This window comes from Bufo gargarizans, chromosome 2 (assembly GCF_014858855.1).
Source record: "Bufo gargarizans isolate SCDJY-AF-19 chromosome 2, ASM1485885v1, whole genome shotgun sequence".
In the NCBI taxonomy this organism is placed as follows: domain Eukaryota; kingdom Metazoa; phylum Chordata; class Amphibia; order Anura; family Bufonidae; genus Bufo; species Bufo gargarizans.
This window is the reverse complement of record NC_058081.1, coordinates 200,829,335-200,851,307: the sequence shown is the minus strand read 5'-3', so window position 1 is coordinate 200,851,307 and position 21,973 is coordinate 200,829,335. Positions and strand designations below refer to the sequence as shown.

Below are 21,973 nucleotides of genomic sequence, written 5' to 3'. Positions count from 1 at the left end.
GCATCTACCATTCTCCACCCATGGAGGGGTCAGCTTGTCTGTCTAATCCTGTACAAGCTGTAATGTAACATGACATGTGTAACTGTAGGTCGAGAAGGAAGAGCTTGCATATGGAAAAGTGAATAAAATACGTAGGGTGCCTAGGACAAGTAGTTGGGGCATAGTTAAAGGGATTCTGTCACGAGAAATGAGTCCTATAAGCTAAACATGGCGATGTCCCTTGTAAAACACTGAATCCTAAAGTGACTTTATCAAATGCCCCTGTGGCTCTATATTCATAAAAAAGGTTTATATCGCCTGTCACTCACTTCAAAATGTGTCCAAGGGGACGTCTCGTGGTGAAAAGTGCCCGGCTGCAGCCATCTCGTTTAGGTGCCCAGCGCTGCCTTCTGAGCCCTCCCTTTTTATTCGATCCGCCTACCTCAGTTCATCGCCGCCTCTTGTACGTCCGCTCGCTTCAGCCAGATCCCGCGCCAGTGCATGCGCACTTCGCTAAACGGGGCCGCTGCCAGTAGTCCGCACGGGCGCATCAGGTTATACCTCGTGTGCCGGCGCGGGATCTGGCTGAAGCAAGCGGACGTACGAGAGGCGGCGATGAACTGAGGTAGGCGGATCGAATGAAAGGGAGGGCTCAGAAGGCGGTGTTGGGCACCTAAACGAGATGGCTGCAGCCGGGCACCCTTCACCATGAGACGTCCCCTTGGACACATTTTGAAGTGATTGACAGGTGATATAAACCTGTGTTTTTTTTATGAATATAGAGCCCCAGGGGCATTTGATAGTCACTTTAGGATTCAGTGTTTTACAAGGGACATCGCCATGTTTAGCTTATAGGACTCATTTCTCATGACAGAATCCCTTTAAGGAATAATTTATCTGTAGTGCTTGGTTACTAGCACAGCCCACCAAATAATGACTGCTGTTCCAGAAAAAGCCCCAAGCCTGTCCTCTTGAAGGTTATGTTGACTGTTTGTTCTTTTTGGATGCTGCGGACCTGCTTGTGGCTTGGCTCTGAATGGAGCTAAACCGCCAGCACACACTTGCCATGGCTTCAGGCGGCACCTGTCTGGACACTGCGTCTAGAAGCAACTGCCGTACATACAGGCCCTGCTGGTGTCAAGTACTCGTTGACAAAAATGCACCAATGAAAGGTTGTGTGACAGTAAAGATGATGCATATAAGTGATTACAATATGGGGAAACTGCGCACCTGAAAGTAGGCTTTTGCTCCCTGTTGAGCCGCCTCTAGCCTGTGACTCTCATTAACCCCAATGTTGGCATTGTGTGAGATAAATGATGGGGGTCAAGTCTTAAAGGGATTATCCAAACTATAAAACATGTTCCCCATGCCTGGGCCCCTCATATAGATTATACTCAACCGCGTCGATCGGATCCCCACATGACCGGTACTGCATTTCCCCCCCCCCGATTCGGGGACGAGCAGCAACGCAGGTGCCAAGGAGCGGGCTCAGTATAATCTATATGAGGGGCCTGGGCATTCTCCCCCTTCTCTTCTAATACAAATTTCTTAGTACTACAAAAGAAATGATCAGCAGTGTGTGTGTGTCCCTCCCCCATGCCTTGTCTGAACAGAGATTAAGCTCTGCGCTCTCTTGCAGATTTTTGTGCAGACCGTTTCAAGAACATGCTGATAAGGGCTCATGTACTGGAACGTGTGCTGTTCATTGGGGACCGCAAATTGCAGTTCCCAATGCATGGTCACCGTCCGTAAGGCTTGTGCTGGCGCATGAGGACCCATTCAACTGGAATGGGTCTTCAATCCGTCTACACCGCAAAAAAAAAAAAAAGTTTTTAGCGGTGTGGATGCATGGACCAAAATGCCACGGAAGTGCTCCGTGGCCTTCCACTTCATATTTCCACACCATATCTTCTGGATTGCAGACCAATTCAAGTCAATGGGTCCACATCTGTGATAGTGTGCCTATGCCTATATTGCGGGCCCCCATACGGGCATGGCCGACACACGTTGTGTGCACGATGAGCCATAATCCTGCACACTTGCAGACAAGTTTAGATGTAGCGTTAACTTCCAGATTTTGTGGATAAGGCTGAACATGAAAGTCAGATGATTCCTTTAGTGACTAGTAGTAGTCTCAGCACTGGGTTGGGCTGCTTGCATCATAAAAACCCTATGAATGTCATCAAACATCTAGTCTTTCATATTTTAACATGGGTGTGCTTCAGACTTTATGACGATGTGGGTGTGCCGTACTTCAGCCTTAGAAATGATGACTCGTACTATGTCATACTGTTAAGGTAAGCCTTCAGAAGTGTAATAACAGGTGCACTCTGCGGTCTTACTGACCCCTTATACTAATGTTAAAATTTAGAGATTAGCCAACATATCCTACTATGGGGGACAGGTCTGAGCCCGAGCACCACGCCAAGGTTTCTCAAGTAGCTCAATGTTGTTTGGTTATCACTTCCACATAATTGCTATCTTGTGTAGAATGTCTATTGTGGTACCTGTGGTTCGCTGCGGGCATCCTCCACTGTATGCATTTTTGCTGGGGATCGCCATTAGCAACGGGCCAAAAGGGCAGGATTTGCTCCCCTGTATATATGTGCATAACTGCATACGGGTTTGAGCACTTCCTGCCTGTTTAACACCACACCATTTTTTCTGTAAGCCTTCAGAAGTGTTTTATGGTTCTTAAAATCCATCCAGTGTTTATATGCATACAATGTGTATTACGTGGTTATACAGACACACCATAAGCACATTAAAACATATGCCGCAGGAGGATGAGGTTCCGGTCCTGAGGAATGGTGTCGTGCGGCTTTTACTAGAACTGAAATGAGTTTGCTCTTGTGGTTTCAGCTCCTGCAGCAATTGAAGCGCTTGATTTGTGACCTGTGCAGATTGTACAATCTCCCCCAGCACCCCGACGTGGAAATGCTGGATCAGCCTCTGCCAACAGGACAGGTATCCGTCATCCCTTCCTAGCGGTATATAGACTAATGACGCACACTGGCAGAAAGCAGATGTAAAATATATTACATTTATTAAAAAAGGAGGAAAACTATTAAATTTAGCATGTATGTACACTGGTGAGTACACCCCTCAACAATAGAAGCTGCTTGTAGCTTGCCACTTGGGCTATATGGTTCCAATGCTCATTCTCTTCCGCGCCACATCTTGAGCAGAACATATAGATTGCGGTAGAGTGTCTTGTTCCCTGTTCTCGGCCATTGACATTTCCTGACAGCACCAAAAACATGCTTGATGCCTTAGGCCTCGTTCACACTTCAGTGTTTTGGTCAGTGATTTTCCATCAGTGATTTGTGAGCCAAAACCAGGACTGGAGCCTCCACAGAGATGAGGTATAAGGGGAAGATCTGCACCTGTCCTGTGTTTTTTAAAGCTGCACCTGGTTTGGGCTCACAAATCACTGATGGAAATCACTGACCAAGGGCAATGTCAAAAGACTAATTCTCTGATCCAGTCAGGATTTTTCTTCGACCTGCAGTACAACCCCCTGGGTGTCATCACTGACGTCACATGCATCGCTACATTTTCAGCTGCCCCTGTGTCCAGTCATAGTCTAGATGCTAAAGCGATAACACAGTATAGTACATTTGCCAGGAAACGGCCATAATCGGTAGTTTGGCTTGTAAACGCACACAACTGCGGTGGTGGTGTTGGTGACTCAAAAGGGAGTGCATGAAAAGGCATTTTGGGGACACCACCTCCATCGGATTCTGGTTAAGGTAGGCTGATTAGTGAACAGTGTTTAGAGGTTTATAGGGGTTATCCAAATGTATTTATTTATTTTTAATTTGCCCCGGCCAGCAGTACCTATAGACAAATTCCTTCTCCCCTGCCGCACTGACTGGGTGACGTGCGCTGCTGCAGCCAATGACTGAATTCAGCAGTGATGTGTCCCCAAGCGGCATGTGATCCAGCAGTGACTTGCATCACTGCAGCAGCAGATGTCCCCCAGTCAGTGCAGCTGTTGACAGATGAGGACCAGAAGACCAGTGAAGGAATCCAGAGAGCAGGTATCTATACGGTATGGAGTGCACACATGAGTTAGTGCGACATCTAGTGGCTGGACTGTTAATAGCCATAGAAATGGATGGTGAGCCTGCCATGTATCCCAGTGCTGTGTGTTTTTTTTTTTTTTTTTTTTTATACAGCAAAACTCCTAATGGGACACTTGTTTTTTTTTGGTCTAATACTCTGTGGCTCACATCTAATCTTAATTCCTGACTTGGAGAATATACGCTATTGAGTTGATTCAGTTAAACAAAAAAAAAAAAGCTTGTGTCCCTATAAATGTTCTACCTTACTGACTAGAAGCAAACCTTTTGTTTATAGTGGTCCTGTGTTATTTCTGCCCTCTGCGTCTTGCTAAGGCCTAATTCAAATCTGTATCTTCATTGGGAGCCTGTCTCAGATTCTGGAAAGTGTTCCAGCATGCTGCGCAATTTTGTTCAGTGAAATGCCGAACTTCCTAATGCAGACCCCATTATAGTGGGATCTGTCCACCCCCATTGGTTTACGTTCTAGATTGTTTGCATGTTCTGTTTCTAGGACAAAACAGTGGTAATCAATAGCTGAGGTGTGAACATGGCCTAACCTACAGAGAGCAGAAAAAGCAGATGGAAGGGTGTTACATATGACTGCAGCTTTTAACCGGGGGCAACAGTTGCAAAAGTAGAGCCTTTAATGACCACAAATTTTTGTTGATCTCAACAAACCACCCCCCACCCCTCCTGTGTGCGTATAGATAGATAGATAGATAGATCATTTTTATTTTATTTTTTTAAACTTTATTTCTTTTTAAATGCTTGCAGAATGGCACAACAGAGGAAGTTACATCTGAAGAGGAAGAGGAGGAAGACATGGGTGAGGTAAGAGAAAATAAAGTTTGGTCTGGATCACCCAGTGGTGGCAGCAGACCGCACACAGCTTTCCAGGCCTCATTTGGCGGGAGCCTTAATGTGAACATTAAGTGGGGGTCCACTTTCTATTATTGGGGTATGTTCACATTAGGGGTGGGCGATATGGCCTAAAATCTATATTGCGATATAACTTTAAGCATGTGTTGGGACAGTATTGGGAACAGTATATTGTTTTCTATATTGCGGGGGGGGGGGGGGGTGTTTAAACTTTTTTTTTATTTAATAACTATTAGCCTCCTTAAGGGCTAGAACCCTTGTCATATTCACCCTAATAGAGCTCTCTGCCCCCCAGCCCCTGATATGCCCTCTCCCTCTTATCAGCCCCCTCTGGTAACTCAAACCCCCCCCCCCCCCCCCTCCCCAGTATTAATCATTGGTGGCAGTGGCCACAGGGTCCCCCTCCCCCATCATTGGTGGCAGTGGGCAGTTCCGATCTGAGTCCCAGCAGTGCAATGCTGGGGCTCCGATCAGTTACCATGGCAGTCAGGAGTCACGCTACTGAAGTCCTGGCTACCATGGTATGTTAGTGAGCAGCATTATACCCACGTGCGCCGTGGCCACCGGGCGCTCCTTCTCATAGGTCTGTGCGGCACATTGCTAATGCTATAAGCATTAGCAATGCGCCGCACAGACAGAAGGAGCGCCCGGTGGCCACAGCGCCACGGGAGTATAATGCTGCTCACTAACATACCATGGCAGCCAGGACTTCAGTAGCGTGACTTCTGACTGCCATGGTAACCGATCTTCAGTACCGCTCTGTGGTCATATCGCGGTCCGGCGATATGCACAAAATCCATATCGTGGCACAAATTTATATCTCATATCGCCCACCCCTAGTTCACATGACTGTTTTTGAGAATGTACCAACAAAACTCAGTGGGGAATTTTTTTATTTTTTTTATTTTATTTTTTTGGCTTTAAAACAAAAAAAAACTGGTGTTTACTTCAGTACAAAATAGCTTGTGAGTTTTGACAAAGATCCATGCAAAAAATTAGCAGACACATACAGAGCGTTTTTTATGCTTCCCAATCATTTCAATAGAAGATTAAGTGTGGATTCTGCCCCAAAATAGGCCACAATGTGTCGTTCTCTTCCCCCCCCCCCCCCCCCCCCAACGGGGGGGGGGGGGGGGGGGGGAAGCAACTACTGCTTTCCATTGAAATGAATGGGAGGCTGTTTTGAAACATTTTTGGAGCTGATTTTGAGGTGGAAATGAATCAGTGTGAACTGGCCCTTAGAATGCCTGCTGATTTGGGTCCTGCTATGAACAGCTCACACTAAGTCTGCTGTTGTCTATGTGGACATGCAGTACAGCGTTAATTACCATACTATTTTATTACATAATTTGACTTGAATGATGAGCATTGCCACCTGTTGATTTTACTACTTCATTACTGTGCCAGGAGGCACCCAGGGTGATAACTGCTGATGGCAGGAGCCCCGCTGTCGGCTAGTCATAACTAAAAGGGCCTTTTACAGCAACAGTAATACCTGACGCGTTCCTGTAGGAATCTTGCAGAGAACATAGCAGATCCCTTTCATGTCTGGCTGACAGGAGCCAGAGCAGTGGGGCTTGGGGTTCCTGATCTACAGTGGTGACAGCCTCTCTGCAGAGTATAGGGTGGAGGAACTGCTGGGGTTTGATGTATTCTAACCCATTAGGGACCAGGCTCATTTTCACCTTAAGGACCAGGCCATTTTTTGCAAATCTGACCAGTGTCACTTTAAGTGGTAACTTTTTAAAACGCTTTGACTTATCCAGGCCATTCTGAGATCGTTTTTTTCGTCACATATTGTACTTCATGACGCTCGTAAAATAAAGTCCCAAAAAAATGTATTTATAAAAAAATACAATTTTTTTAAAAATTGCAAATTTCCAAGTTTCAATTTTTCTACTTCTATAATACATAGTAATACCTACAAAAATAATTACTTTACATTCCCCATATGTCTACTTCATGTTTGGATCATTTTGGGAATTACATTTTATTTTTTGGGGATGTTACAAGGCTTAGAAGTTTAGAAGCAAATCTTGAAATTTTACAGAAATTTTCAAAAACCTGTTAACCCTTTAGGTGTTCCACAAGGATTAATGGAAAATAGATACAATTTCAAAATTTAACTTTTTTTTGGCAGATTTTCCATTTTAATTTTTTCCAGTTGCAAACCAAGGGTTACCAGCCAAACAAAACTCAATATTTATGGCCCTGATTCTGTAGTTTACAGAAACACCCCCATATGTGGTCGTAAACTGCTGTACGGGCACACGGCAGGGTGCAGAAGGAAAGGAATGCCATACGGTTTTTGGAAGGCAGATTTTGCTGGACTGTTTTTGACACCATGTCCCATTTGAAGACCCCCTGATGCACCCCTAGAGTAGAAACTTCAAAAAAGTGACCCTATTTTAGAAACTACGGGATAGGGTGGCAGTTTTGTTTGTACTATTTTAGGGTACATATGATTTTTGGTTGCTCTATATTACACTTTTTGTGAGGCAAGGTAACAAAAAATAGCTGTTTTGGTACTGTTTTTTTATTTTGTTATTTAAAACATTCATCTAACAGGTTAGATCATGTGGTATTTTTATAGGCCAGGTTGTCATGGACACGACGATGCCTAATATGTGTACTTTTTTATTTTATTTATGTAAGTTTTACACAATGACTTCATTTTTGAAACAAAAAAATCATGTTTTATTGTCATTTTTTTTCGTTTTTGGGCGATTATCTTGGGTAGGGTATGATTTTTTGCGGGATGAGATGACTGGCGCTATTTTGGGGTGCATATGACTTTTTGATCACTTGCTATTACACTTTTTGTGATGTAAGGTGACAAAAAATGGTTTATTTAGCACAGTTTTTATTTTTAACGGTGTTCATCTGAGGGGTTAGGTCATGCAATATTTTTAGAGAGCCGGTCGATACGGACGCAGCGACTTAAACTTTTGGGGGGTCTAATCCTTTACAATGCATTCCAATACTTCTGTATTGGAATGCATTGGCTGTATGAATAATACAGTGAGTAGTACTCATACAGCTCCTGGCCTTTGAGATCCAGGGGGCTCACAGGCACGTCACAGGAAGGCATTGCGCTGCCTTCCATGCCATCGGGTACCCCCTACAGCCCCATGGGGACCCGATGGCATCACCGCCTGCCGCCGCACCATAAAAAGCTGCAAACCACAGGTCTGAGTTGACCTGCGGTTTGCGGCGATCACCGACGCGGGGGGGGGGGGGGGGGGGGGACGACGACGACACAGGACCCCCGCGCATTTAGCCAAGGTGCCTGCTCAACGATTTGAGCAGGCACCTTGTTCCGATCGCCTGCCGGGCGGCGGTGATCGGAAATGCACATGGCATACCGGGACAACATGCTTTACTGGTACGTCATGTGTCCTAAAGAGATTAAGGTCTGCCCAAAATCTGCACCAGATTTTGCTGCAGATTTCACAGCTAAAACTCAGGATTTGCACAAATTTCACCCTCTGCATTGCAAAATCGGACGCAAACTGACATGTTGTTGATAAAAAAAATTGCAAGTCCTGTTGTGTTGGTTTCTGTGCAGACGCTCTGCAGTGTGTGGACGAGATTTCCGAAACCTCTCATGCTCTTCACTGCTACTCTGAATAGTGCAGTTCTGCTGTGTGGAACATCAACCGTGTTTACCCTACATGTGGCCCTACCCTTAATATTCTGTTTACTCCACACGCTGAAACCAGGGCTACTCTACCCAATTTATCCTTATTAAAAATAAAAAACGTTCCTTACAGTCCATTCATTGAAAGACTAGGCAAACTGTGGCAGGCAGATCAAGTCTCCTGTTTTTATTTAAGGATATTGAAGATTTGGATCATTACGACATGAAGGAGGAGGAGCCAGTGGATGGTAAGAAATCTGAGGATGAAGGCATTGAAAAAGAAAATCTTGCCATCTTAGAGAAGATTCGAAAGAATCAAAGACAGGACCACCTTAACGTAAGTGAATATGTTGTTCTATGCTTCCTTTTTGTTTTTTTATGTATATACTCGGAGGCTGGACATCAAGGAAAGTTGAAAGGTCCGCGCTTACTAGTGGTCGTTTCCTACTTTGTGTCTGACTTTATAATGGAAGCAAAGTTACATCCTGTGCAGACTGCATTGTGTACATTCAGACTTGCCCATAGGGCTCCGTTGGAACAGTATATTTCTTTATTTTACTACTGTAGTTGAGGCTATTGTCACTTTACAGTGGTTTGACAACTAAAAATGTAACTTTCTTTTCTTGCATTAGGGTGCAGTTTCTGGCTCTGTACAAGCTTCTGACCGTCTTATGAAAGAGCTCAGGGATATATACAGGTCACAGAGTTATAAAACAGGTCAGTACATTGTACGTCAGTGATGCTCCCTTAGATAACTTGTGTCTTTTATTTCATTGACAAGATGGTATCTACTCCGAGCAGACAGGAGAACCATACCTTTTTTTAATTGAAATTTGTGCCTCTAACGTGGCTTGTCCATTCCCTTGGCCGCCTCTAGTTACTGGATGTCTCCTCTGTCAAGCAGACACGTTCTTGCCCTCCAAATCCATCAGCACAATGCCGGCCTGTGTCCTTATTACAGGATAGGATGTATTAGTGAATCATTTTGCCAGGCTTGACATTCTCTTTTTGCGGGTTTATGCTAATGGACAAGCATGTTTATGTGTATTTGTACCAATCTGTGAAATAGTGATGTAGTTGAATCCGTTCTCACGCCTGCCAAAAATCTGAATATTTATTTCCCCTTTTTACAGTTTATGGTCTCTTCATTGTAGAAGCTGCAGCAGTCGTGGGGCACATTCAGCTTGCCCCTCTACTTGTGTCTAACCAATGTTCTTCCTCCTGTACCCCAATTTGTGGTCTTTATGCATAGCCATCCTTTTCTGACCCTTTTTTTCTCTTTTCTTTTCTAGGAATTTATTCAGTAGAGCTTGTAAGTGACAGTCTGTACGAGTGGCACGTTAAGCTGCTTAAGTAAGCTCATGTTTCTGTTAACATACATTTTTCAGCTTGTTTTGGGGTAAAATATAATGCTTCTAGCTGATTCTAATGTAAGCTGTAGTGGTTACTATGGAAAGTACCAGGCGTGTCAGGTGCCTCTTTCCATAGACTTTGGTTGCTGTATTTTCACTGCCTGGTGCACGTCCCCAGTTCACACAGGGAGATGTTCTGCTGACAGCGATGATTCTTAGGCTCACGTAAAGGATGTGATCATTTGACATATGCCTACTCATTTGTTGGCTAAACGCTGCCTGCCATATTTACATGGGCCAGTATTTGGGAACAAGCATTTTTCATCCTCTGGATGGGTCATCCATATGAGATTGTCGGCAGTCTGACTTCTGGGACCCCTGCAGATCAACTGTTCGAAAAGGCCACTGTGCATTGTGGGGGTTTAGGCCTCTTCCTAGACCTATGACATCACATTCATCGGTCACATGGCCTAGTTGCAATCAAATGGACCAAGCTGAGAGGAAGCTGCGCAGCCGATCGGGGGGATGTTGGGCGTTGGACCCCTGCTGATCTCATATTGATGACCTATCCTGAAGATAGACACTCAACGTGAAAATCCCAGAAAACCCATTTAAACAGTTAGATTGTCGGCTTTAAAACAAGCAGTGATATCTTGCTCCAGTCCTCCCCCCCCCCCCCCCCCCCCCCCCCCTTCCTTCCCTGCCACTGTCTGCGATTAATGCATTCTACAGCCAGATTTGTGGCCTGTGTTGCAGAGTCCCACCACAGGTGGTCCACATGACATCATGGCTCCTGTGCCGGGTCTCACACAATGACATGATCACGCGAGACCCGCAACAGGAGGTCGTGGAGAGATCATTTTGACCTCTTGTGCCACTCTACTGCCTCATAGGATTCAGGCTGCTGGGCTTGAAGCCTATGAGACTGAACGGCTGCAGATGCGGCCGTGATGGCGCCCCTTTATGTGTAGCAAGGTGGTGCCCTAAGCAGGCTCCTGCCCTCGCCTACCCCTTTTCCTGGCGCTGATGTATCTTATAGGGAAAAGGTAAAGCACATTCTCAATACTAGCAGTCAGTTATAAAGAAGAATTAAATGTAGTTATTTTCTGGAATGTAGAGAGCAGCTCTTGGTCCTACTCCTGCAGGTGACTTTACTGATCTTGTATTCAAATAATATGTACTGGGTCATTGAAGTTTCTGTTGCTTCTAAATATGTAGTACTGGGCGGATTCATACTGTTCGTATACTCTATGTTGAGGTTAAAAAAATAAAATATAAAAGTGTAGTCCTAGAATATAGTCTATTTAGCAATTGCTGATAAACAGATTACCAAGATGCTTTGTGTGTTTTCTCCTAGGGTTGATCCAGATAGTCCATTACATAGTGACCTTCTGGTCCTAAAAGAAAAGGAGGGCACAGAATCCATTTTACTGAATTTTTCCTTTAAGGTAACACATGAATAATGTCAAGTTGGGTGTATTGTTCTGGTGTTCTAGGCTTCTATTGAAAATCATAATCTATGAATTAAACGGCAGATTTGTTTTTAATGGCTACAGCTTTTTTTTTTTTTTTTTTATATATCCATTTATGATGCATCTGTCTTAGGCTTGATTTCACACGACTGCGCTTGTTCTGGGGGAAACATGGGCCTTATGTCAGCCATGGCTCCCCTGACACAAACTGACTGCATCATAGTAACTTGATAGTTCATATCTGATAGTGGGTATATTGTACCATAATCGAATGATGTGAGTACAATACAATAGAGCCCCTATCAGATATGAAATGGCTGTATGCTTAATCACTGTTGGGGTCAGGGGAGCCAGTGTCGGTGTGGGAGATGAGGCCGACACATGGCTTTTGTTTCCTGGACCATGCGTGGTCGTGTGAATTGGCCCTGAATGCTAACGTCTGGTATTAACAAACATACCATATTTTCAAATGTGGACTTGTAAATGTAGAGCAAATCTCCAACAGAGAAACTTGTTAGTAGGGAGATTCCACTGTGCTACTTTCACAAGTGGCATATGGGTGCTTTTGTGTACCTTACATCAATGACGTGAACTGTCGGCATCATGGGTATTAGATGATTACACCCGCAATTAAGCTGAGACTTGCATGCATAATACAAGCGCTCATATGAAACTTACCCTAGGGTGGTTGCACGTGTTGTAAGCGGTAGGGATCGACCGATTATCGGTTTTACCGATATTCAGGCTTTTCAATGTTTTCGGTATCTGTATCTATTTTGCTGGTAACTAATCGGGAACAAGGATTGCGCGATCAGTGTTTCCTCAGCAGCACAGGGGAGAAGGAAGCAGTCTCTCCCTCCCCCTGTGCTGCTGCTGCCACTGCCACCAATGAGGAGTGGAGGGGCTGTGGTCACTGCGCCACCAATGATGTTCACATTCAACAGGAGGCAAAAGCTGGCTGCAGAATTATATAGCCGCGCCCGACCTCTGAGTGGTAGCTGCGATCTGTGGCGGTTAACCCATGCCACACCTAAGGTGTTAACTGCCATGGATCGCAGCTACCGCTCAGAGGTCGGGTGTGGCTATATGATTCTGCATTTAGAGCCTACAATAACCCAAAAACAGTACCTCACTCCCCAACCTACTGCAACTTGTACAAAAAAAAGAGCAAGGATTTTTTCAAGGTAAAAAATCTCATTTTATTCAATATAAATCACATGATCATTACAGGTATTGCTCAATAGGGACAGGACATGGAGACTGAGCCACAAGGGGCTATACAATGTGGAGAATCACAATGGGGGATAATGTGACCATACCCAGCAGAGAACAACAATATACCAGAGGCCGTGAGCAAAAGTGTAGTTGCGGGTGCAAATGCTGATCCCCTAGTATAAAACAACTACTGACTATTGCTCACAACCTCTGTCCGGGGATGCTGTGAGGTGTCAATGGACGGTGCAGTACTACTAATAAAGATGGCATATAACAATGAACTGCAAACCTCTCGTCCCACCCTGATCCAGCTACCAAGTTACCTACCCATGTTGCTGCTGTAGAATGGTAACACGACTCCCCCACTGTTTCAACCTCGACACGTGTTTCGCCACGTAGGCTTCGTCAGGAGACGAAGCCTACGTGGCGAAACACGTGTCGAGGTTGAAACAGTGGGGGAGTCGTGTTACCATTCTACAGCAGCAACATGGGTAGGTAACTTGGTAGCTGGATCAGGGTGGGACGAGAGGTTTGCAGTTCATTGTTATATGCCATCTTTATTAGTAGTACTGCACCGTCCATTGACACCTCACAGCATCCCCGGACAGAGGTTGTGAGCAATAGTCAGTAGTTGTTTTATACTAGGGGATCAGCATTTGCACCCGCAACTACACTTTTGCTCACGGCCTCTGGTATATTGTTGTTCTCTGCTGGGTATGGTCACATTATCCCCCATTGTGATTCTCCACATTGTATAGCCCCTTGTGGCTCAGTCTCCATGTCCTGTCCCTATTGAGCAATACCTGTAATGATCATGTGATTTATATTGAATAAAATGAGATTTTTTACCTTGAAAAAATCCTTGCTCTTTTTTTTGTACAAGCTATATGATTCTGCAGCCAGCACCCGCCTCCTGTATATGAATTAATGGGCGAGTTATCTTCATTGGTGGCGCAGTGTGCCCCACCCAAGCCCCCCAGTATTAATCATTGGTGGCAGTGGCAGCTTTTGATCGGAGCCCCAGCAGTGTAAAGCCTCAGTCACACGTCAGTGTTTGGTCAGTGATTTCCATCAGTGATTGTGAGCCAAAACCAGGATTGGAGCTTCCACAGACATCAGGTATAAGGGAAAGATCTGCTCCTGTTCTGTGTTTAGAGCCACACCTGGTTTGGGCTCAAAATCACTGACCGAACACTGACGTGTGAATGAGGCATAAGCCTGGGTCTCCAATCGGTTACCATGGCAGCCAGAACGGTACTGAAGCCCTGGCTGCCATGGTAAGCTCCCTGCAGCAGCAGGGAGAGCGTGAAGTCCTATTCACCCTAATAGAGATCTATCAGGGTGAATAGGGCAAGGGTTCTAGCCCCTAAGAGGGCTAAAAGTTAGTAAAAAAAAAAAGTTAATATTTTGGTGTTTTAGTATAAATCAAAGAAAGATTTACAAAGCAAAAGCTACACGTTAACAATAAACTTCATGTTCAGCAGATTTGTGTAGGAATTTTTTGTTTTTTCAAAAATGAAAATGCACAGAATATCAGTATAAATTATCGGCCTGAAAGCTCAGATATCCGTATCTGCTCTAAAAAAATCTAGATCGGTCGATCCCTGATAAGGGGTTTACGATTCACTCGCTTCATCTACAGTGGCCCTGTTCTAGTTAGCTGAGGTCACATGACCTGTGATGTCGGCTTTTTTTTCCCCCTGCTTTGATGATCCGGGAGCAGGTCTTCCTCTGTGCACAGAGCTGTCGCTGTGCGCTGTGCTTGTTTGAGCGACAAGTTACGTCCCCTGCACTGCCCTATCTTCTGGCTGAGCTGTCTGTCCTGTGTCTCCCCTCCCACTGGATTTTTCAGCAAAGTTTAACCCCTTCTACAATCAGCAGCACACTTGTAGTCCTACACATAAAACTTGAGTATCCAAGCAGTCAGTGCAGCAATTGTATTCACTCCTTTTGCAGAGCAGGGGAAGGGGAAAACCTCAGATTGTTACACGCTCTGCAACTGCATGTCAGAACAGAACTAGGGAAATTGGTAAATCTAAACAAATTTTTTTTGCCTAAAACTTGCTGAACTTGTGTATATATTGCTGACCCTCAGATTTAGTGCTTTTATTTTATTTTTTTACGCAACTTGGACAACCCCATTAAGCTATACCAGTGAAAACCATCAATATTGTTGGGGGTCTAACAACCCCCATCCCTTGCCAGTTAGGCAACTTTCACACTGGCGTTTCTGAGTCTGCTTGTGAGATCCGTTTCAGGGCTCTTACAAGCGGCCCAAAACGGATCAGCTCAGCCCCAATGCATTCTAAATGGATAAGGATCCGTTCAGAATGCATTAGTTTGGCTGCGTTTGGTCTCCGTTCCACTTTTGAGGCAGAGCCTGACTATGCGGTTCCAAACAGATCCGTCCTGACTTCCATTGTAAGTCAATGGGGACGGATCCGTTTTCACTGACACAATATGGTGCAATTGAAAACTTGTCCATCCCACATTGATTTTCAATGTAAGTCAGTATGGATCAGTTTTGACTTAGACTTTTATTTTTAAAGAATAATGCAAACGGATCCGTTCTGAACAAATACAACCGTTTGCATTATCTGTGTGGATCCGTCTATGCAGATACATGACTGATCTGCACCGAACACGGGTGTGAAAGTAGCCTAAGCTGTTCGGGAGTAGTTCTGGTGCTGGAGCTCCCAAATGGCTGGCTGATGGAGGTGTAGGGTGTTGACCCTCACAGATCTGATAGATGGCGTATCCTCAGGATACGCCATCAGTATAAAAATCTCATACAATTGTAACAATTGGGTAGGCATCTTCCACTTTTTTCTTTTTTCTTTTTTTTTTTTTTTTTTTATAAAATACAGCTAGAGGTTTATCTAAAGCAGTAATTTGCCACCTAATATTGGTATAATTAAACTAATTCCTTAAAGGCTATGTACACCTTCGGTGGCAATTTTTATTTGGGGCTAAAAAAATCATTTTCAATTTGCTTTTATTCAAAAATGCTGAGCTGTTATGTCACAAAGGGTTAACTGTTTTCTATCTGACTGTTTTACTTTGACTATAATCTAATAACCCTTTCTCTAAACTACTAAAAGGTCAAACACTTATTTAAGCCACATTCTTAGCAGTAAGATCAGAATTGAGCTATAATGAGTGTTTATAATGTCAGAGCAAAAATAAGGAGTCTGTCTGCTCCCCAGATGACGGAAAAGACAGAAAATTCACGGGCAGCTAGTAGAGCATCTCGGCTCTGTACACAAAAAAGGATTCCATATTGTTAAGGGAGCATTCACACGACTGGTGGTTTTGCGGTCCGTATATCACGGATCAGTGTGTTCCGTATGTCTTCAGTTATGTTTCAGTTCCGTAAGTCCGTAGAATACGGACGTGGTGCTTCTGTGTGTCATCCGTTTTTCACGGTCCGCAAAAAAAACTGAAGGGTTAAAATTAAATGTCCATTCCTCATAATCGCTAATTCTACCAAGCCAACCATAGTAAACCAGGTCTAAGTTGAATTCGCAATGCGATTACTTTAAAGTTTTATATTAATCGCATTGCGATTTTAACTTTTGATCGGAGCCCCAGCAGTGTAAGCCTGGGTCTCCAATCGGTTACCATGGCAGCCAGGACGTTACTGAAGCCCTGGCTGCCATGGTAAGCTTTAAAGCTGTGTTTCTAATGGGTCAGCTTGCTAGAATTAACACTAATATGGAATATAGCAGTGCTAAGTTAAAATCCCAAAGCGATTAATATAACTTGAAGTAATCGCATTGCGATTTCACCTTAGCACTGCTATATTCCATATTCGTTAACTTTGTTAATTCTAGCAAGCTGACCCATTAGAAACCCAGCTCTAAGTTGAAATCGCAATGCGATATTAATCGCATTGCGATTTCAACGTAATTCTCAAATCCGACAGTACATTCTAGTATGGAGGCGTTCCCATGGTTATGGGGACGCTCCATGAGCACGAAAGTCTGCATGAAATGGGGTTTCCTAGAATGTTTTCAGTCCAGGGGTCCGCAAAAAATGGATGACATACGGATGCATTTCCGTGTGCTATCAGTTTTTCACGGACCCAATGACTTTCTATGGGGCCACGGACCGCGATTTGTGGCCAAGTATAGGACATGTTCTAAAATAAAAGTAACAGACACACGGAACGGAGAGTACACGGGATGAGAATAAAAGGCATTCTGCAATTTTCGCGGACCCATTGAAATGAATGGGTCTGTGCATTGTCTGCCAAAATTGCGGAACGGACACAGAAGAAAAACACATTCGTGTGAATGCTCCCTAATAAAGAGGACCAAATGAAGAAATAAGTACAATGTAGTAATAAAAAAAAATTACCCCCAAAGGTGTACATAGCCTTTAAAGAGAGTCTGCCACCAAAATTTGATAATATAAACTGCTTACATGGTGCTCTAGCACAACTACACAAGATTCCAATGGTACCTTTGTTGTATTCTGCAGACTTTAACCGTCTGAAAAAACGTAGATTTATCTATATGCAAATGAGGGCTCGCAAGTGCCATGGGGTGGGGTTCTTGTTGTAGGTGCCCAGGCTGCTCTGCCTTTTTTAGATTACCCCTCCCCAGCCTCTTGCTGGTCCCGCCCTATAAGGTTGTTTCATCATCCCAAGTACCGGCCAAGATCCGGCGCGTGCGCGATGCCCATTGTGGGGAGCGGCATCGCTTTATGTTGTGCACATGCGCCAGCGGATCGGAAGCAAGCAGGGAGACTGGAGGCAAGCGAAAGGTAAGTATATCCACATTGCAGTGCGCATGCCCGGGCCGGCGGTGAACTGCGCCCGGGCCGGATCTCGGCCGGCAAACTAACACCTGTTTTATTTCTACTTGGCTGTTCTCAGAGGTACACTGCAAATAATCCATGGTTCACATACAGTTAAAACTGTCTATTTTTATGCTCTGTATTTGTGCTTTTTACGTTTTTTTTTTTTTTTTTTTTTTTTTTTTTTTTTTCCACCTATGGCCTGTAATATGTATTTTATTTTTTATTTTCTTTTGCTCCAGGATAATTTTCCGTTTGATCCTCCATTTGTGCGAGTGGTATCCCCTGTTCTTTCTGGGGGGTGAGTATTAAATTGTTAAGCAGGCTTAGGCCAAATGCGCACGGCCGTGTTCCACGGCCGAGAGCGGTCTGTGGTGTACCGGGCTGGATTCCTGTTCAGAGCAGGAGCGCACGGAGTCATTGGTTGCTATGACGCCGTGCGCCTCATGCCGCTGCTGTATAGTAATACACTCATATAGTGTATTATTGTGCAGCGGCGGCATGAAGCGCACGGCGTCATAGCAACCAATGACTCCGTGCGCTCCTGCTCTGAACAGGAATCCAGCTCGGCATACCGCGGAACACGGCCGTGTGCATTCGGCCTTAATTGTAGTATTGTATAGATAAACCTGTCAGACTGATTTTCTATTGTAAAGTATGGGTACCAGTAATTATTCCATATTGTGCAACACTTCAAAATGTAAGGGGTGGACGTCTGCCCTATAGTATTCCCGCGAGATCCTGAGATTGAAGTCCTCCTATGTTTGCCTGCAAAGCTGCGCCATGGCCACCAGGCTGTGCTGGGAATTTTTGTGAGATCCATTAAAGGGGTTATACAGCAATGAATAATGACTAGAGATGAGCGAACTTGTGTTTTATGTTCGGCGTCTAAAGTCCGGCTTCCGGTTAGCGGAGAATCCCGATATGGATTCCGAATACCGTTGTGGTCCCTGGTAGCGGAATCAATAATGGCCGATTATTGATTCCGCTACCACGGACCACAACGGAAGTCGGAATCCATATCGGGAACCATATCGGGATTCTCCGCTAACCGGAAGCCGAACTTTAGACGCCGAACTTAAAACAGAAGTTCGCTCATCACTAATAATGACCTATCCTCAGCATAGGTCATCAGTATCACATCAGCAGGTGTCTGAGTTCAGCAGCCCCGCCGATCAGCTGTTTTAGGAAGCCATTGTGCTCACTGGAGCTTTCCAAGCAAAGCGCCATACATAGTAAAGAGGCTGTGGGGCTGAGCTGCCACTCACTAGACCATGTGATAGGTGGTCGCCCCTTCCCCATACATCATAAAGTGATGATCTTACTGATATGCCATCACTTGTAATGGGAAAACCCCTTTAAACCATCCCTGTCACATGCAGATTAAATCTGTCTGGACATAATCTGTGGAAAGACCCTCTCACAGTACTTCAAATTATCTACAGCATGGATCAGCAACCTCCAGCACTCCAGCTGTTTAGAAACTACAACTCCCAGAATGCGCCATTCACTTCTATGAGAGTTAGAACAGCCGAGCATGTTTGCATGCTGGGAGTTGTTGCTCCATAACAGCTGGAGTGCTGAAGTTTGGAGATCCTTGATCTACGGTTAAAGTCTGCATTTAAACCAGTATGAGATGAAAATGTTAATAAAAGATGAGAAAATACTAATGAAATAGTAGTTTCAGTGGCTGTTTTTATATCCAATAAAATTGGTCCCTGCTGCATGATGGACTGGAAGTGCACTGGTTTCACTTTGTTCTCTAGTACAACTCTTGGTCTCTCTCGTTTTAGGTATGTTCTGGGTGGAGGTGCTCTGTGCATGGAGCTTCTTACTAAACAGGTAGAGAACAATATCATTGATCGTGGTTTTGATAAACTGTGTATTATAAATCTGCTTAAATGAGTTTAAAAAAGACCCTTTTCTCTCCATTGCGATCCTGTATTTTACAAGAGGATCCACCCTTTTTAAGCAGCTTCCAGTAGATTAGCTCAGGATTTGCTATATGCTATGTGAAGACAATGATTTCCCTAATAAAAGACTGAATAATGCCATTGTAGTTAAAGGGGTTGGCCACTTTCTGTTTACTGTAGACCAATGTGTTTGTGAGATGAATATATGCCACTTACTAATATAGCCTTTGTTAAAATTCATGGACCTGACATGGATTTGATTACCCTCGTCGCATGACCCTCCATCAGCGGCCATCTTATGGACAAGACCTTTGTGGACAGCAGAAAAGACTTTGTAAACAAGGGAGCATAGCTTATAAAATAGACCAGAATTTCAACAAAGACTATATTAGTGCCATGTAATCATCTCGCAAACACATTGGTCAACAATAACCAGAAAGTTGACAACCCCTTTAACATATCTGTAAAGAATGAATCAAGGCAACTGGACATACTGTAGATTTCTTGAAAACGTTTCACTCGTTCTTCCAACGAGCTTTCTCAATTCTGGGTGATTGTACAAAAATTCTGGGAATAAATATGTAACTGAATCCACATCTGGTAATTATACCCAGCATTGGGTCAAAGGTTTTCAAGAAATCTACAGTACGTCCAGTTGCATTGATTTATTCTTTACAGATATATACTATGACCTGGATAAATGAGAACCTTCAGACATACCACCCCTTTAACGTTTTAAGATGTCTTGTGTGTTTTACTCTTTTAGGGCTGGAGCAGTGCCTACTCAATAGAGTCTGTTATCATGCAAATCAATGCTACCCTAGTTAAAGGGAAAGCTCGTGTGCAATTTGGAGCCAATAAGGTGAGGCTTAGTTTTAGCTGCCTGTGTGTGAATACTGTGAAATGCCACATCAACATTGACTTATTTTTTCTTTTTTTTCCCCCTCAATCAGAATCAGTATAATCTCGCTCGAGCACAGCAATCCTACAAATCACTAGTACAGATCCACGAGAAGAATGGTATTTTCTTGTATACATTTAACGTAATCTCTTCAGAAGTAGTGGCCATAGCATGCAAACCACTGGGTGATTTACTAATTAAAATGCGCTGAAATTCTGGTGTAATTTGGCGCAAAAAAGTACATGCTTAGCAGTGCATTTCTTTAGTTTTTTCAACTCTTCGAATGTGTGGCCCAATGAAAGGGCTTACTATGCGACAGTGTGCACCAAACTTTTGGCACATGATTCTGGCGTAAGGTAAGCCAACCAATAGATAGATTAAACTAGATTGTCTAAGACCCCATGACCGTATTTTTTTCGCCTGCATCAGATCCACATTATTTGCAGATTGGATGCAGGCCCTTTTTTTTTTTTTTTTTTTTTTTTTTAGGGGGCCGCCAAAAATGTGGGTCCGTACAGTGTGCGCTGTTCGGTCTGCAGAACATAGAATAGTTATTTTACTTGGCCGCAAAAGATGGTTCACCTACCTATTGAAGTCAGTGGGTCCACCAAAAATGGATGCCACACTGATGTCGTCCATGTTTTGGGAATGTACCCTAAAAGTGCGCCAGTTATCATCCAGCCTCAGATACTGATAAATCTGGCACGTTTTTAGACTGTTTTGAAATTTACAGTCTTAAAATTAGACAGCATTGGTAAATCTGCTCCAGTGATGGGATATCCTCCTGCCCAAGTATGATGTAGAATTGTTCAGGTTTCATGTCATAGGATGTGTGTTTGAGTATATTTTTCACATTATTTAAGATCTGTTTGCTGTCAGTGAATTGGAATAATCTTGAAGGACTGAAATCCTGCCCTGGCCTAATGCTTCTCACATGAGTGCTACTTTTTTGTTGATCACCATGGAATTTAGTTTTTTACCTTCTCCCAACCATTGTCTTATATGTGCACCTATCCTATACACAATGAGTACTGTAAAGTCTATAAATCCTGTTTCTCTGCAGTAACTTTGTATTTCTTCTCATTTGTAGGTTGGTACACTCCTCCAAAAGAAGATGGGTAACTTGAACCGAACTTGGACCAAGATTTAAACCATTTTGTTTTTCTATTTTCCAAAACAGATCCAGTCTTGCCCTTTTTTGGTCCTCTGTACAGCATATGTTAGTTTATTAGATAAAGGAACTGTCAGACCTGACCTGTATATTAGACCACGTCTGCGCCTCTAGCAATGAGAGGAGCAGCCGCCTTTACCGAAAAGGCCACTCCAAATATTTTAACATCCTATTTAAATCAAAAGGTATAGCTTAGTTACAGCATTCCACTTTTATTAGACTGTTGTAAATTGCTTTCACTTTGTTCATGTGTTTTTTGTTTTGTTTTTTGTTTTGTTTTTTTGTTAGCAGAATGTTTTCTGCAAAAATAAATAGCTTTGTATAGTTTCATTTAAAACCAAGCAAATGTTTGATACCTTTTGAAACATAAGAATGCCATTTATAAAAAAAAGTGTTAAAGGGATTCGGTCACCAGGATTAACGATATGGAATATTTATATGTGCCCATTAGTCTTAATGCAGTGTTTCCAATCATCCCTCTGTTTATGACCTGTGTGCCTTTATATTCTTATAAAAATCGGTCTTATTCATATGTCAATCAACTCTGTCAGGAGCCCAAGAGGTTGTCCCACGATCTCCTGGAG

The 21,973-nt window shown here is 43.7% G+C and overlaps 1 protein-coding gene across 1 annotated transcript in view; it reads left to right on the top strand.

Annotated features, from left to right (window-relative positions):
* UBE2Q2 (ubiquitin conjugating enzyme E2 Q2) overlaps positions 1–21,726 on the top strand; it is a 32,374-nt gene extending 10,648 nt beyond the window's left edge. Inside the window, exons 3-13 of the mRNA XM_044283400.1 lie at positions 2,842–2,946; positions 4,821–4,877; positions 8,762–8,902; positions 9,198–9,282; positions 9,858–9,918; positions 11,275–11,365; positions 17,647–17,705; positions 19,198–19,246; positions 20,084–20,179; positions 20,271–20,337; positions 21,309–21,726. Of these exons, the coding sequence (XP_044139335.1) occupies positions 2,842–2,946; positions 4,821–4,877; positions 8,762–8,902; positions 9,198–9,282; positions 9,858–9,918; positions 11,275–11,365; positions 17,647–17,705; positions 19,198–19,246; positions 20,084–20,179; positions 20,271–20,337; positions 21,309–21,340 (843 nt within the window). The 3' untranslated portion in view covers positions 21,341–21,726. The remainder of the gene's footprint in view (positions 1–2,841; positions 2,947–4,820; positions 4,878–8,761; positions 8,903–9,197; positions 9,283–9,857; positions 9,919–11,274; positions 11,366–17,646; positions 17,706–19,197; positions 19,247–20,083; positions 20,180–20,270; positions 20,338–21,308) is intronic.
* The last annotated feature ends 247 nt before the right edge of the window (positions 21,727–21,973 follow it).